The sequence below is a fragment of the Quercus suber genome, unplaced genomic scaffold (assembly GCF_002906115.3).
Source record: "Quercus suber isolate HL8 unplaced genomic scaffold, Cork oak 2.0 scaffold_504, whole genome shotgun sequence".
Classification (NCBI taxonomy): Eukaryota; Viridiplantae; Streptophyta; class Magnoliopsida; order Fagales; family Fagaceae; genus Quercus; species Quercus suber.
The window spans coordinates 484,751-502,519 of NW_027069953.1; the positions used below are offsets into that span (position 1 = coordinate 484,751).

The 17,769-nt window shown below is 35.2% G+C and overlaps 2 protein-coding genes and 1 long non-coding RNA gene across 9 annotated transcripts in view; 1 reads left to right on the forward strand and 2 right to left on the reverse strand.

The window, feature by feature from the left end:
• Nucleotides 1-2,131: 2,131 nt before the first annotated feature.
• Nucleotides 2,132-4,994, forward strand: LOC112010729 (O-fucosyltransferase 23). Of its 4 annotated transcripts, none has more exons than XM_024043081.2 (3): nucleotides 2,132-2,305; nucleotides 3,055-3,166; nucleotides 3,273-4,994. In XM_024043081.2, exon 3 carries the CDS (start codon nucleotides 3,388-3,390, stop codon nucleotides 4,735-4,737), a length of 1,350 nt encoding a protein of 449 aa, XP_023898849.2. In that variant the 5' UTR covers nucleotides 2,132-2,305; nucleotides 3,055-3,166; nucleotides 3,273-3,387; the 3' UTR covers nucleotides 4,738-4,994. The 4 variants fall into 4 exon arrangements, with proteins under 4 accessions (XP_023898849.2, XP_023898850.2, XP_023898847.2 ...); XM_024043079.2 differs by lacking the exon at nucleotides 2,132-2,305 and adding an exon at nucleotides 2,312-2,819; XM_024043082.2 differs by lacking the exon at nucleotides 3,055-3,166.
• A 2,103-nt stretch (nucleotides 4,995-7,097) lies between these two features.
• The window catches only part of LOC112010730 (E3 ubiquitin-protein ligase RSL1), an 11,031-nt gene continuing 359 nt past the window's right edge, over nucleotides 7,098-17,769 (reverse strand). The window contains exons 2-7 of one of the 3 annotated variants that reach the window (XR_010624953.1): nucleotides 16,931-17,636; nucleotides 14,734-15,494; nucleotides 12,966-13,151; nucleotides 7,730-8,199; nucleotides 7,425-7,537; nucleotides 7,098-7,206 (exon numbers count right to left, since the gene is read on the reverse strand). Coding sequence is in view for 1 of the 3 variants with exons in the window: in XM_065763370.1 (XP_065619442.1) it covers nucleotides 8,007-8,199; nucleotides 12,966-13,151; nucleotides 14,734-15,494; nucleotides 16,931-17,323 (1,533 nt within the window). In the remaining 2 variants the exon portion in view is untranslated. The other 2 variants (XR_010624952.1, XM_065763370.1) reach the window with 2 other exon arrangements.
• On the reverse strand, nucleotides 11,219-12,946 carry LOC136063253 (uncharacterized). Of its 2 annotated transcripts, none has more exons than XR_010624955.1 (3): nucleotides 12,670-12,946; nucleotides 12,365-12,477; nucleotides 11,219-12,146 (listed from the first exon to the last, which is right to left on the reverse strand). It is a non-coding gene; the product is annotated as an uncharacterized LOC136063253 (long non-coding RNA). The 2 variants fall into 2 exon arrangements; XR_010624954.1 differs by having other exon boundaries at nucleotides 12,365-12,517.

Below are 17,769 nucleotides of genomic sequence, written 5' to 3' on the forward strand. Positions count from 1 at the left end.
TTGTTAAACTTCATTTTTTATTTATAATCCTATGTTTATTCATTTTTAATAAATTTGTAAATAGACATGCTTACTATTTGTTACTTAAAGATTTCAGTAAGTTTGCCTCTATTTATTATTTATATATATATATATATAGTGAAAAATGTTAATGCTAGCTTGGGTATTTACTCCAATCTCCCTAAAATTTCTCCAAATCTATTCGACAACACTATTTCCACACTAAGAGTATGTGTTTCCAAAAAACAACCCTCCCAATAGTAATAACAAACTCATTCTTCATTTAAAAAAAAAAAAATTAGAAAACAATAGTAAATTTTATTATTCATAATCAATATATATATATATATATATATATAGTGATTGGATAGGGGTTAGCTTCATTACTCCACACAATGCAAATACTTAGCAAAAATTAAACACGTGTCTATATCGTATCAATTCCAGTATACTGAAGTTAACTCGTATTTAGTTTGAAATAGCTCGAACTCCACACACCCCAGTGAAAGTTTTGTATGCACTCGACCTATGAGACTTATGTCTCATGACATGTAAGCCCTACACATATTAATGAGACATAAATCTCATATCCCGAGCGCATGAGATACCAGCTCCATACTGAGAGGGGTAATATTCCCAAATAATGACAGCTAATAATTTGAAATAATGAGCATAATTAATAGCAACATGGCATAATATTTTTGTATATGATATTAATAAGGGAAGTTTTGATACTGCTTTTTATGAAAAATAAAAAAAAGCTGTTAAAATATTAATTATTATTATTTTTTTCATAAAAATTTTCTTTAAATAAATTATTAACCAATGCCCTAACGACACTCATTAGCATTTTTCTATTAATAATAGGTCATGCTAACGGGTGCCCTTAGAAGAATGGTTATCAATCATTTTTTTTTTTTTTTTTTTGAGAAAATGTTATCAATCAATTTTAGGAAAATTTTGACATCACTCTTTTGGGAAATAGAAAAAGCTATCAAAACATTAATCACTTTTTTTTTTCTTTTCCCATAATTTTTTTTTTTATTGGATTGTTAACCATTACCCTAAGGCTTCGCTTGGGAGTTCATAAGGGAATGGAATGAAATGAAATGAGATGATCATAAGGGAATGGAAAGGAATGGAATGTATTTTAGTAAGGGAAAGGAATGGAAAAGAATGAAATGGAATGGAATTTAGTAACCTTAATTGGATGTTTTAAAATGAAGGAATGGAAAGGAATGAAAATGAATGGAATGTAAGTAATCTTGTTTGGGAGCAACATAGAGGGAATGGAATGAAATCATTTTATGACAATATTACTATTAGACCCCTATTTTAAAATAAATGGTTGAATATACAGGGGTATTTTGGGAGTTTTAGTGAAAAAATCATTAAATCTAATTCCATTCCCTTTCATTCCTTCCAATTTCGAGAGGAATAAAATTTGAGGTTTTGAGGGAATAGAGAGGAATGAGTATTTCCTCTTACTCATTCTATTCCCTCCCACTTAAACTCCCAAACAAGGGAATGGACTTCTCATTCCCTCCATTAAAACTCCCAAATAAGAGAAGAGAAGAATATTCTAAAATTATTCTTTGTATTTAATTCTATTCCATTCCATTCCCTCCTCCCAAGCGAAGCCTAAGGGGAAATCATTGTATACTCCTAAAGTATCATAAATGTGTATTTCCTCATCTCGCATAAATAATGGATTCCACTAATTCATATGAGATGAGAGACTACGTATTTATAATACTCTAAAAATACCTAATAATTTTCCTATCTTAAGGACATCATTTAGCATTTCTAGTTAATAATTTAACAACTTTTACTTCCTTGCTCAATTATAAAATTTATTAAAAAAAAAAAAAAAAAACAACGACGATGACGACGACAACAGCTTCCTTGAGAATTGAGAATTGAGAATTAAAAAATCGTGTGGATCAAAACTTATATATATTTGTGAACATCAAGTTGAAGGCAAAAGAGGGACCATATATTATATTATATTATATTATATTTTAGTGAGAAATGTAACTAGTGCCTATTTCAACAGCTCAAAAGGGCTTTCTCCCAAAACAAAACAAAAAAAAAAAAACAAAAACAGCTCAAAAGGGCCAGGCTCACCTGCATCAAGTGGCCAAGTGAGTACCAACTGTCGAAGACACCTTTTTAGGCATACAATACAATACAATACTTTATAGGAGTAGTTGCTTTGTTTAAAAAAACTCATAATTAGGAGCTCATGGTTCCCTTCCAACTTTGGCCTTTTGTCAATTTTTGTGGGACTGACTGACTGGTACAGGTAATCCTCTGGTCTGACTGTGAATGAAATCTCAATATGTCCTTTTGCCTCACCCTGATTAGACAATTACCCTTCAATCTCTCTCTCTCTCTGCTTTCTCTCTCATCTGTACACATCCCTTATTTCTTCTGACTCCTTTTCACTTCCCCTTTGCTTTTCTTTTTATTTCCTCTTCTGTTTAAACCATCATCCCAATATTTCTTTTCGGGTTTTACTTAAAAAAAGAAAAGAAAAAGATTTAGTTTTGATTTTTTTGGGTTGTTTTTTAAAGTCTTTATCATATTGGTTTTGATTTTTCGGTTGACATTGATGGGTTTGGCTGGTTGCTTTTGGTTTGCGTGAATCCAGGCTTTTGTGGATTCGTTTTCTTCATGCATGATTATTTTTCTTTTTGTCTTTTTCTTTCTCTCTCTTTTGGGGTCTCTGCGTTTTGGCTCAGAATCCAGAAAAAAAATTCAGATTCCTTTTTTCTCATAAGCTTATTTGGATTCAGAAGTTATTGCGTTCTAAAAAGGTGAGATTTTTTTGTTGTTGCAGTTTTTGGTTTTTTCATTGGAAACAAACATAGACACAACAACAGACACCCCCAGTCTCTCTCTCTCTGTCTCTATCTCTCTCGTGACACCTCGAAGTTCTTTTAGCATTGCACGCGATTCTTTCTCATTCCTAGTACTTTGTTGTTTTCTTGTGAATTCTGGTGTTTTCAAAGAGATGGTTTTGACTTTTGATGATGCTTTACCTGAACGCAGTTTGATGAGAGTATCACGTGGGAATATCTTGGCGCTTTCTGCCTTGAGTTTGGCATCTGGGTTTGGATGCCTTTTGCTTCTTTCACCCATTTCATTTCCCATTTGAATTCAGGTGCAATGCAAAGCCTGTCAAATTTTTTCATCCCTAGTCCTGTTTTAGATCAACCCCTTTTTTTCTTTGGATCTTTTTATTGATTTATGGTTCTGTTAATTTTCAGGGTTAGGCCGATTGTGTGCAACTTTTCTCTGGATTGATGTGGATTTCTTGTGGTATTCAAGTTGGTTGTGTTGGACTTGAACCCATGGGATTGAGTATTTACAAGTGAATCTTAAATGGACATATCATCGTCTAATTGTAGGCAATCCAAATTCTTTGGCCGGCATTTGAATTCAATAGCATGCAAATGTGTTATTTTGGTTGTGATTTCTCTGGTTGTTAGAGCTGCTCTACTTCCTACTATTACATTCTCTGGCTCTGGTGGAATTGAGCAGAAAAGCTTGGTCTTACTCCACAACCGCTCTTTGTCAGTAAATTCTGACTTGGGAATTCGAAAAGATAAGTTCTTGGAGGTTCCTCAGATTGTATGGGGTTTGAACAATCAAAAGATTGCATTAGCAAGAGCTTGTCTAACTGCTAGAATGCTGAACCGAACTCTTTTGATGCCTAGCTTAAGTGCTTCCTTGTTTTACAAAGAAGTTGATCTCTTGAAACCAATTTCCTTTGATAAAGTGTTCCAATTTGACAAGTTCAATTCACTCTGCGCTGGATTTGTCCGATTGGGTCGATACTCGGATCTTTTTAATCAGACTGGAGTGTTTGAGCTTCATAAAGGAAGTGGAAGGAAGTGGACAATTGAGAGAGATTTAGATCAGTTGAGACAGCATACAGAGGACCCTATTGATGGATATGAGGTGATACGCATAGTTGGGAAGAACCCCTTTTTGTGGCATGATCATTGGCCTGTTGAGGACTATGCCAAGGTCTTTGAGTGCTTAGTTTTGGTGGATGAGATTACCAAAGAAGCAGATAAAGTTGTAACAAAGATTAGAGAGAAAGTAATGGAGTTGAGAAGCAATACCAAGCCTGTACAAGATGGGGCTAATTCTGAGGGGTCTACATTGCAGCTAGTGCCTTATGTAGCTGTCCATATGAGGATAGAGATAGATTGGATGATTCACTGTAAGAAGTTAGAGCAGAGATTAAACATAAGCCAAATTTGTAGCAGCAAGGAGGAGATTATTGAAAGAGTGGGTAACATTGTGGGCCTGAAGACCCCAACTGTTGTTTACCTTGCTGTGGCTGATAGTCTTCTTGAAGATTCTTCTATATTGAATGGTTGGAAGGAAGGCTTGCTTCCTTTGGAGAAGAAGAAATTGGGTGTTGATGGAATTTACAAGAAGTATCCCTATCTCATTCAATCAGCAATTGATTATGAAGTGTGTTTAAGGGCTGATGTCTTTGTTGGCAACAGCTTTTCTACATTTTCAAGTCTCATAGCTCTTGAGAGAACACAGAAGATGATCAAAATGGGCGTCACAAGCTCGTGCGGGATGCATGTAAGGTGGCCATCATATGCGTATAACATATTAGGGGAATCGAAGGGCCCTCGAAGCTGGATGACAAATATGTCAGATTCAAGCCTTCAAGCTATTAGCTATGGCTCTAATGACATCTCTTGTTGATGTTCATGGTATGTGATTCTGCTGCGATCTTTCCCATTTGATGGAGTTATTGAGGTTGCTTTCCTTTTTGAAATATATAGATAGTTACACTGTCATACACTGGCAGAATTGGTTGGTATAGTTACAATTTAACAGGGATTTTTATTTATTTATTTTTTCATAGACAAAATCAGTGATAGATAATGTCCAGATAGCAGTTTGATACTGAATTGGTACATTTTGCCTTTATGTAATTTTGTGTATTGCTTTTTTTTTTTTTCTTCAACTCAGTGGCTACATCTTTTGTAGATTTTCCTTGTTTGATTCGCTTTTTAGTTAAATTTGAGGTCACGATAGCCACACTCTTCCATTAAATCTCAACACTGGGGTTTGAATAATTTAACTAGAGCAGTTTATGACATGACTGCAGATAAAATCATAAATAAATAAATAAATGCAGTCCTAACTTAGTTGGTATAAGACTGAACCAGTCAACCAGGCCTTTAATTGTAGGCTTTTACTAATTAGTTTACATCATACTTGAAATGATTAGTACTAAAAGCTATTTGAATGACCTTTTAGTTGGGTGAGTAAAGTACTTGAGTCTACTCTCTGCTTCAATTGTTTTTGTTTCTTGCTGTTTATATTATATAAGAATCTTTCAATTATGTTCTTAACACAAAATACAGGATGGAGATTCTATTTTTTGACATACTGTCATAGTGCAAATAAAAGTGTTGTCAGTGTGAAAGTGATTTTCTAATCACAATTTTCCATGTTAACAGTTGTGAAAAAAATTTGTGTGCCTAGCATAATTCATGAATAATGGAATCCATTTCTTTGTCTGTTAGTAGGTGTGGCCTTTTGATAAAAGCTTCAACTTTCAAGGCCACTGACCTGCGTGACAATTTTTCCCTAAGGCAGTAAATGCAATTGCATGTTTTCTTTGGTTTAGTTATGCCAGACTATTCAGCCTTTAAAGTAGTACCTATTTGTTGAAGGAAGCTATGAGTGGAGTCAATGGGAGGTGTTAGGAATTAGGATTCCCCGTTGAAATGAAATACATGGTAGGTACTATAACTCTATAAGATTATGATGTGAATATGGAGGTGGTAGATCGGGTATCCAATGTTTTGCCACTGTATTTAGTATCTATCTTCTATACTTAGGCCCCGAGCTTGTGATTACTGTTTTAGATTGTAGCCAACCGGCTCTCTTGACTTGCTTGTTAATAATAAAGATTGTATTTAGGAATTGGGTAATGAATATTTGTACATTGCAGTCTGGTTATTTGTAATTGGTAATTTCTGGGTTGTTGTTACTTGTTAAGCACGTCTCATCATTTCTTCAAATCAGCATCTACAATTAGGAATCCGGTAGTAGTGTTGGGCGTAACTCGCAAAGACTTCACTACAGCCACAGAAATAATTGCTGGATTTTCATCAAATGATGCATGATTCTTTCTGAATTCACATGTATATTAGGTTATGAACTATAGCCTGTTTATAGGACTCAATAGCAAGAATATGGTGGTGCAATGCAAGCAAAGTCATATCATCCCCAAATTCTTTTTTTTGATAAGTAAGAAAGATGTATATTCAAAAATACTGACTCATGAAGAAAATCATAAGACAGAGATAAAAAGTAAAAAAAGATGATAAAAAACCGAAAGAAAAGATACTAATTACAAAGAAGGGAGCTAACGAACATAGGAAGAGAATCACTAGAGGAGAGTCCCCAAGACCTAGATCAATAAAAAGGGAGCCACTGAAAGATGCCAATAATTGATCATTGGAACTTTTCATGTCCTCAAACATCCTCCAATTTTGCTCCCTCCACAAACATCACATTAAGCACACGGAGCTAAATTTCAAATATTAGACGAATGCTTCTCAAACCAATTCCACCAACCAAAGAGAGTATCTACAATTGATCTTAGCAAAACCCAAGAAATTCCAAAAGATCTAAACACCAAACTCCACAACCGGTAAGCCTTACCACAATGCAGTAGCAAATGATCTACCGTTTCCCCATTACAACGACACATAATGCACTAGTCAACAAAGTCTATCCCTTTACCCTTCAAATTGTCGCCTGTAAGGATTTTATCATGTATAGCAGTCCACATAAAGAAAGAAACACGCTGAGGAGCCTTAATCTTCCAAACACTTTTCCAAGGAAATATAATGGGCACGAGTCCTCTTAACTTATTATAAAACGATCGGATATCAAAATCCTCATTTTTTGTCAACTTCCATGCATACGATCTCCATTCTTAGTTGGAAGTAAATTAGAGCCCAAGGTACAAAAAAATGCATCCACACCACCCATTTCCCAATCATTTGGTCTCCGAATGAAACGAACATTCCACTTCTCGTTCCTCTATCCCCAACTGTTCAAGAGAAGAGGCCACTAATGCCCCTTTATTGGAGGCAATCTCATACACAACCGGAAAAGTCAATTGAAGTGAAGAATCCCCACACCATTGATCTGTCCAAATGCACCCACAAAAATTTGCATAAATAACACTACAATAACCATCACTCTTGTTACACCCTTTGTTTTTTCAGCTTTTTAAACATTGGCTGTTTGAAAAAGCCATGCCTATAATAAACATTCCAAATATGAAGTTTTTAAAAGTTGTTACTTTGAAAATGTACAATTTCAAACGGAGCATGATATTGCTACACACTAGTAAATGAACATACCACCAAGCTAAACTGATTAGCAAATACAACTGGGACACCCATCTGTGATTGCATCCATGACCTCACCCTCCACCAAAGTATGAGAATGCGAGATGCCATTTGGTCCAAAACAACTGGTTATAAGAAGCTCAACAATGTAAATTTCAGCAACTCCTATAAGATAACATAGAAGAGCACCAGTTTTGAATGATTTACCAAAACATTGCTCATCTAACCACAGATGTCAGTCTTTAAAATGGAAATATATATTTCATTAGCTTTACTTTTAAATTCAGTGACATAGTAAATATTCTCAGTTCACTTACATAAGAAATGTTCTCTATTCTATTTCCTTTTCTTTCGAGAAGAAAGCCATGGATCAAGCATAAATTCTCCTCCTCAATTTTATGCAAGGACCATCGAATCACAATTTTCCAGTATGTAATGACTAAGAAAACTCCATAGAAAGAAAAGAGCCAATTTCTGCATGGGGCTGTGAATGAAGTTGGAGTGAGTAGAGTGAGAAACTCTCTCCCTCCCTTTAAGCATTATTGGGAAGCTGCAACTTATTTTCCTAATTTCAAGAGGAATCCTGTCTTTGCTTCATTGGATATAGTCTTCATAGTAGTTGTCACTTATCACAGAAACAAACCTCTCAAGCCAAGGAAGCTGATGGATATCTTTCATAGCATCTACGTAGGAGTCTGTACAGCGGGGTGGGGATTGGTAGGGGTGATGGTCACTCAAACTAAAACCTCCGGCAAGGAACCGTTGGATCAATGCCAGCTGTGATCTTTCTTNTGGCTACATCTTTTGTAGATTTTCCTACAGCACACTTACGTAATCACTTGTACATTTATTATTCAGTAATAGAGATCCCTTCAGATTTCACATTACTTGTTGGATTTTCTATGTTGTTGAAGGTAAATATGTTGTGCTTTTTGGAAAAGTTGGATCCAGTAATTATAATGATCTTGGGGAGCCTTAAATTTTGTGCAGGCTGCTATTTAGAGAACAAACGTCCTAACTATTTCTCTTTTGTGGGCAATACTGTGAGTCTGAGGGAAATGAAAAGAAAATTTGAATTGAGTGGCACTGGTATGCTAGGTCTGTCTCAGTTTGCTGATCTTCCAAGAACTCAAACACAGGGTTTCCTTTCTCTCTCTCTCCACCCCACCCCCCTTGCGGCGCCTGCTTTTTTTTTTTTTTTCTTCTAATTTCCATTTTTGAACCTTCATTTTCATAGTTAATTTGACGTTCAGAGGCAGTCTATTGTGCTGAGGATCCAACTTTTACTCTTGATGGATTTGATTCTTAAGTTACTTACATTCATCTTTGTCCTAAACTTTCATTTAGAATATGTTATTGTCACCTGTTCTTGCCAAATGGAAGTCAAACTTCATCTTATAAAGTTGCAAAATTTTCCTGATCTTGCACATACAATTATGCAAATTAGCCCTCTTATGCATAATGTCATCTTTACCTATTTTTGCCAAATGGAAGTCAAAGTTCATCTTATAAAGTTGCAACATTTCCTGATTTTGCACGTGCAAATTAGCCCCCATGTGCAAAATGTCATCTTTACCTGTTCATGCCCAATGGAAGTCAAAGTTAATCTTATAAAGTCGCAAAATTTCTTGATCTTGCACATGCAATTAGATTTAGACCCCATATGCAAAATGTCATCTTTACCTGTTCCTGTCCAATGAAGTCATAGTTAATCTTTAGAGTTGCAAAATTTCTCAGATCCTGCATTAGTTCTTGCATAATAAAAGTCAAAGTTAATCTTATAAAGTTGTAAAATTTCCCTGATCGTGCATTTACAAATTTCCTGAACTTGCATATATAAATTGTTATGCGTTTTATTTTGCATTTTTAAAGTACATTTGTTATGCGTAATTATCTCTTATTACAAATGGTACGAGTAATGTTGCATTTATGCCATCATTTTCATTGATAAAGGACTTGGTGAATCAAAGAGTCTAGTATATATTTTGTACTTCAGCAATTGCATTGATTTTAAATTGATTAGACATTATTATTGTAAGAGAAAATCATATCATAGGAGTTCAGCAAAATGACAATTGGAATATGGGGGATCTCCAGGTTGCTTACTTCTCAATGATCCTCTGCTTTCTGAGCTTTTCTCTCCTCTTTATTCCTTCTTTCTTTTACTTGAAGGTTGGTGCAGCAAGGAAAAGGTTTAGCCAGTCACCCACTTTGTCACCTCCACATTAATTAAGGAATTATGGTCCCTCCTGATAGTCAAATGCAAAGAGTCTTTTGGCGTATCCTCTTTGTTTTATTTTATGGTATGGTGCTTTTACTGAACATTTAGATAATCCTAGAGTCCTTGAGTGGAAGTGGAAAACATTTACGCTCAGAAGTTTAGGTAAGTGGAGTGTGGCTTTAATGGCGTGTCTTGCTATTTATCTTGAGTAGCTGCTCTAATCAGGCTGTCTCAATTGACTGGCATCACTATGCATTATTGTGGTTTAAGTGCTAGGCCTATCATTTTATTCGATTAAATATCTGAGAAAACATGTGCCTTAGTAACATAGGACCTTGTTTGATTGCCTTTTTAGTTAAATTTGAGGTCACGATAGCCACACTCTTCCATTAAATCTCAACACTGGGGCTTGAATAATTTAACTAGAGCAGTTTATGACATGACTGCAGATAAAATCATAAATAAATAAATAAATGCAGTCCTAACTTAGTTGGTATAAGACTGAACCAGTCAACCAGGCCTTTAATTGTAGGCTTTTACTAATTAGTTTACATCATACTTGAAATGATTAGTACTAAAAGCTATTTGAATGACCTTTTAGTTGGGTGAGTAAAGTACTTGAGTCTACTCTCTGCTTCAATTGTTTTTTGTTTCTTGCTGTTTATATTATATAAGAATCTTTCAATTATGTTCTTAACACAAAATACAGGATGGAGATTCTATTTTTTGACATACTGTCATAGTGCAAATAAAAGTGTTGTCAGTGTGAAAGTGATTTTCTAATCACAATTTTCCATGTTAACAGTTGTGAAAAAAATTTGTGTGCCTAGCATAATTCATGAATAATGGAATCCATTTCTTTGTCTGTTAGTAGGTGTGGCCTTTTGATAAAAGCTTCAACTTTCAAGGCCACTGACCTGCGTGACAATTTTTCCCTAAGGCAGTAAATGCAATTGCATGTTTTCTTTGGGTTAGTTATGCCAGACTATTCAGCCTTTAAAGTAGTACCTATTTGTTGAAGGAAGCTATGAGTGGAGTCAATGGGAGGTGTTAGGAATTAGGATTCCCCGTTGAAATGAAATACATGGTAGGTACTATAACTCTATAAGATTATGATGTGAATATGGAGGTGGTAGATCGGGTATCCAATGTTTTGCCACTGTATTTAGTATCTATCTTCTATACTTAGGCCCCGAGCTTGTGATTACTGTTTTAGATTGTAGCCAACCGGCTCTCTTGACTTGCTTGTTAATAATAAAGATTGTATTTAGGAATTGGGTAATGAATATTTGTACATTGCAGTCTGGTTATTTGTAATTGGTAATTTCTGGGTTGTTGTTACTTGTTAAGCACGTCTCATCATTTCTTCAAATCAGCATCTACAATTAGGAATCCGGTAGTAGTGTTGGGCGTAACTCGCAAAGACTTCACTACAGCCACAGAAATAATTGCTGGATTTTCATCAAATGATGCATGATTCTTTCTGAATTCACATGTATATTAGGTTATGAACTATAGCCTGTTTATAGGACTCAATAGCAAGAATATGGTGGTGCAATGCAAGCAAAGTCATATCATCCCCAAATTCTTTTTTTTGATAAGTAAGAAAGATGTATATTCAAAAATACTGACTCATGAAGAAAATCATAAGACAGAGATAAAAAGTAAAAAAAAGATGATAAAAACCGAAAGAAAAGATACTAATTACAAAGAAGGGAGCTAACGAACATAGGAAGAGAATCACTAGAGGAGAGTCCCCAAGACCTAGATCAATAAAAAGGGAGCCACTGAAAGATGCCAATAATTGATCATTGGAACTTTTCATGTCCTCAAACATCCTCCAATTTTGCTCCCTCCACAAACATCACATTAAGCACAACGGAGCTAAATTTCAAATATTAGACGAATGCTTCTCAAACCAATTCCACCAACCAAAGAGAGTATCTACAATTGATCTTAGCAAAACCCAAGAAATTCCAAAAGATCTAAACACCAAACTCCACAACCGGTAAGCCTTACCACAATGCAGTAGCAAATGATCTACCGTTTCCCCATTACAACGACACATAATGCACTAGTCAACAAAGTCTATCCCTTTACCCTTCAAATTGTCGCCTGTAAGGATTTTATCATGTATAGCAGTCCACATAAAGAAAGAAACACGCTGAGGAGCCTTAATCTTCCAAACACTTTTCCAAGGAAATATAATGGGCACGAGTCCTCTTAACTTATTATAAAACGATCGGATATCAAAATCCTCATTTTTTGTCAACTTCCATTGCATACGATCTCCATTCTTAGTTGGAAGTAAATTAGAGCCAAGGTACAAAAAAATGCATCCACACCACCCATTTCCCAATCATTTGGTCTCCGAATGAAACGAACATTCCAACTTCTCCGTTCCTCTATCCCCAACTGTTCAAGAGAAGAGGCCACTAATGCCCCTTTATTGGAGGCAATCTCATACACAACCGGAAAAGTCAATTGAAGTGAAGAATCCCCACACCATTGATCTGTCCAAATGCACCCACAAAAATTTGCATAAATAACACTACAATAACCATCACTCTTGTTACACCCTTTGTTTTTTCAGCTTTTTAAACATTGGCTGTTTGAAAAAGCCATGCCTATAATAAACATTCCAAATATGAAGTTTTTAAAAGTTGTTACTTTGAAAATGTACAATTTCAAACGGAGCATGATATTGCTACACACTAGTAAATGAACATACCACCAAGCTAAACTGATTAGCAAATACAACTGGGACACCCATCTGTGATTGCATCCATGACCTCACCCTCCACCAAAGTATGAGAATGCGAGATGCCATTTGGTCCAAAACAACTGGTTATAAGAAGCTCAACAATGTAAATTTCAGCAACTCCTATAAGATAACATAGAAGAGCACCAGTTTTGAATGATTTACCAAAACATTGCTCATCTAACCACAGATGTCAGTCTTTAAAATGGAAATATATATTTCATTAGCTTTACTTTTAAATTCAGTGACATAGTAAATATTCTCAGTTCACTTACATAAGAAATGTTCTCTATTCTATTTCCTTTTCTTTCGAGAAGAAAGCCATGGATCAAGCATAAATTCTCCTCCTCAATTTTATGCAAGGACCATCGGAATCACAATTTTCCAGTATGTAATGACTAAGAAAACTCCATAGAAAGAAAAGAGCCAATTTCTGCATGGGGCTGTGAATGAAGTTGGAGGAGTAGAGTGAGAAACTCTCTCCCTCCCTTTAAGCATTATTGGGAAGCTGCAACTTATTTTCCTAATTTCAAGAGGAATCCTGTCTTTGCTTCATTGATATATCTCATAATCTTGTTCCGAGTATGCATCCATAATCATAGGGAGCGAATTGAAAGTCTCCCATGCCCATTGTTCCGATTCTTGCATAGAGTGGGTAAAGTCTTCAGAGTTGTCTTCATCCCAAAAGGCACATTGACAGGTCTGTTGGCCTTCACTATATTCCGCACCACAAGAATAACAGAACTCATGTCCACACCTGAAAATGAGAGATGTTAACAAAATTGTCTCTGGCAACTTAAAATCATGCCATCAAAGTTGAATATAAATATAATCCATAATTCAGCACTATAATGCAGTGCATTTGTGCATACAAAATATTGAAAGAATACCAAGCAAAGTGACGTAACAATCCTAAATCTTTCCTAAGGTACCAGAATCAAAATATTTAGTTTTTAAACTTATTGTCTTTACCTTAAAAATCATCATACTTAGTTTACACTTTTATAAAGGTTTGGCTGGGTTATTTTGAGTTTAATTATAAGAAATAAACATTTTGAACTTTATGGTTGCAGCTGTGCTTTGAGTGTTAACATGAATCATCAACAGCTTACTCCCACCTTAATCAAATCATAAGATGCAGTAACAGAAAATCCCACTCCATTTGTTAAATTAAAAGAAAGCTTCCAAGTATGGAAGGAAATTCAACGAGTAAAGATCTAAATTTAGTTCACTCCAGGTGTCATCTCCCAGCAGAAAGAGAACAAAATGAATCCAGGTTAATCTTAACAAATACAAAGGCGAATATGATGTACATAGAAATCAACTTTCTTAAAATTAGTATCTAAATTTTCTAATCCAATCACTTATCCAGAGAGCTAAGAAAAATATGGGCATCAAAAGAACTTGAGAAGTTAGATTCACCACATCAAGAAAAATTTGCATCTCTCTCTCTCAGCTTTCAATTCCTTTCTTGGTTGTGGAGCATCATTAAGGCCAATATTTATACTCCTAAGCATGTGTGATGCCAAATTGGGGCTCAATAGGACCAAGGCAGATTGGTTCTCTTACTATTATAAACGAAACATCGACACTATAATTTATACATGATTTTTGGAAAAGATCTGATGTTACCAAACCTGGTGTAAAAATTTAATTATCAAGAAAGATTGATTATCATTTTTTAATTGGCTGGACTGATATTTGGATCAGCTGCACTGGATACCTTAAAATCCCTGCAGGAACTGTTGCATTGTCTGAAGTTTAATAATCACAAGAAGAAAATTCTATTCTTAAAGCTTTGACTGCATGAACATTGAGAGTTTCGAAATTGACTTAATATTTTACTTATTATCCATTCAGCTTTTGTTAGGATACTTTTTAGAAATAATAATATAATCTATACAAGTACAATATGATGGTAAGGGATATGTAGGTGAGAGAGAATGATTATATTGTTTTTTATGGCTGGATTGAATAAGATGGAGGAAAAGAATAGACGTGGCTGACCCTAACTAATCTGTAGAGGATCCATAGCTGACCCCAAAAAATTTGGGACTAGGCCTTTGTTGTTGCTGTAACTTGTAAGTGTAGTCACAACACTTTCTATTTGGGTTGGATCTGGGCAATAAATTATTTGTTCTGTCATCAATAAAGGTAGGTTTGTAGGCTACCGATGCATTTAATTTATAAGGTCAATATCTAAAACACACTGCTACTACATCAAAATCAGTTTCTAAGATTCCAAGAATAAATCATGGTCAGATCAGCTTTACATCATTCAATAAATGAACTTCTCTAAAATAAGAATCTCAGAAAAAAGTAGAAAGAAAGTCCCATACCGGCAGGTCATGTGGTAGCAACCTTGAGTAAGCTCAATCATTCTACGGCACTGCTGACATCGTTTCCACCTTTGATTTTGTGCCAAGCGATGCAAGGTAATGTCTGCATCATCTCTCTCTTCCAATGGGAGGTTTTGGTAGTCTTCACATCTCATCGAAGAATGCCAAGGAACACCACATACCCAGCAGATAAGCCTATGGCAAACTGGGCAGTCAACACAGCTAGTATCTGATTGACTAGATGAACTTGCTCTGGTTGACAAACATTCATGAGGATCAAGCAGGACAGAACAATTTGAATATGGGCAGTAGATTCTATCTGAATGGAGAACATTTGCTTCAGCAAGTGCTCTCTCTAAAGATTCAAAGGAAGTGACTGGAAGAAAGGATCTGCACTCAGCGGTAGAGATGTAATATTTGCATCCCATCTGAGGGCATTTTATTGGGACTTGAGAGGACTGCACTTTCCCATCAACATAGGTTCTCATACAATTCGAGCAGAACTTGTGAGAACATTTCATAGTAATCATCATCAGCGATTGCTTGTCATCACGACAGATAAAACAGTTTTCAAGTGATTTATCACCCAGGGAAGGAAGAGAAACAACCCCAATTGCCACTTGGGCTAATTGCAAAGGCTGCTCAAGATCAATACTGGGAACAAGTTTCAAATCAAAAGCTTCAAGATTACTGGCATGTTCTAGAATCCTTTCCCTAAGTGCCATCAGAAGCGGGATCTCAAGCTTTTCCTCATGTGATAACTGTAAGAGATTCACACCACATCACCAAATCACATTTAAAAACTCAAATATATATATATATATATATAGACACACTATTTGTGTTGTTAGCTATCAATCACATGCAATAACAATCATGCTGAAAAATGCATTATTGCAATTAAATCCATGTAAGGTAAAATCAAGAAATTCCCCATAAGCAATGACATGACACCATCTTTTATTCCAGAAACAGATAAATTATCTAGCAAACCAAAACTTTGGAGTTTTCAGACTTTACATCTCCTCCCTAAATTTTCAATCTTATCAATGTCCCCTCCCTACCTCTTGTCTCAAAATTGTCCTTCCATTAGAGACAACCATTGGTATTAATGTAGTAGGCTCCATGTGACATGATCTTATTTATTCCAAATTAGAAAAGATCAAGTTTAGTGCCAGTTTAACCATTTGTGAGCAAGCTGTAGTGCTATCTTAGTTTGTCTGGAGAATACATACCTCATGCAACTATGGATTGATAGAAAATCCATTGTTTATTAATTTTTTTAGATTAATAAATACTACCAACTTCATATCCAGACCAAATCAAAGAAGCTCATGCTTGACAACGATGTTAATGACAGGTTCATAATTCATGGGTTCAAGTAAATCCAGAAAGAGATAATTGTGATTTTTTCTCTTCATACTTGGTTCTAAAGGTTCATTTTTGCACCATTTTTTCACTAAAAAATAATTCTCCAATTCAATGTCAATGACAACGACTGATTCAATTATTAAGCCAGAAGAATACTTCAATACTTTCCCTGCCATACCTTGTCACCAAATCCCAAATTCCTTCTTATATTGTCTTTTAAGTAAGAGCTAATGCTGAGATTCATTTAGAACCATGTTTACAAGATTATCCACTATTCTTGTGCCCCAAGAAGCATAGGAGTTACAAGTTACAACCCAAAGGAACAACTTTGCCAAGGCAATTCATCATTAGAGGAAAGTTATAGACGCACGAAAAATATAAACTGGTCTCATTTTTCTTAAGTGGAATACATAATGCTGAAATTACATTTCGTAATGAACCCGTAAAATTGTCCCTCCAAAGAAAGAAACAACCCCCCTTATAACAAATGAAAGTAAACCAGAATTAATTTAAAAAAACACACACACACCCACACAAAATTAAATTTCAGCGTATAGAAATTAAAAAAGCAACAAAACTGAAAAAGAAAATAATAAAATTCTATGTTTTGCATCAAGAAATTCTGAAGAATGACAAACTATAAAATGATAAAACAATGGCAATATACTCATATAACAATGCCAATTTCTAAAACCTCATGCAAAACTTATATCAACAATGGCAACGATTTTCAAATTTGATTATGCAAACCTTATCATCTGAGATTGAGAAATTTTTAAGAATTTTAGAAGAGCAATGCCAATTTCAGAATGAATGAATGGCTCACCTGGTCAAACAACAACTCGGAATCGGTAAAAGCATATACCCTCCTGATGTTATTTTGGGCAGCCTCCACCAGACCATCCATTAGAGCTAAGTATTCAGCCACAGATTCCTCAACATAAAGATCAAGCTTTTTCTGCACCTGAATAACAGGAACATTGGCTGATCTTTCCATGACCACTCCAATTCCAGAAATCCCAGAACCAGAGTCTTCAACATCAGATATTGAGATGCCCTTGAAGAACATCTTCACTGAAAATTCATCAAGATCTTCTTTTGACTCTTCCTTCACCAATTCTTCAGTCTCCTTCCACACTTCCTCATCTTCGCAACAACTACAAAAATCTTCTTCATCCTCTTCCCTGACGATATTCACATGAACTGCCTGATTCTCCATTTTCAATACCACTTTCTCAACTCTCAACTAATCCACAACTGCTTATACTTCAAGATGTGACTTATATCAAAATCTAAGCTTGACCCACGAGCAAATCGATCTGAAACTATGTATTTCGTCAACTATATCTCCCAAAATCACAAAGAAAAATCCTTGTCAAGCAGTGATCTTTCAGCCCCTACTTCTAGATTAATATACAAGAAAAACCCATCAAAGACAAAGTCCAACCAAAACTGCAAACTCATCCAAAAAATCACAAAGGAAGATTCATATCAAAACAGTGATCTTTAAGCTCCTCTTACAAAATCAACACCTGAAAATAAAAAACCCATCAAGGAATCAATCCAAAATTCAATATTTAAGCTTATTTATCCCCAACAAAAAAATGACAAAACAGATTAATCCCAAAACTTGTAGGCAAAAAAAAAAAAAAAAAAAAAAAAAAA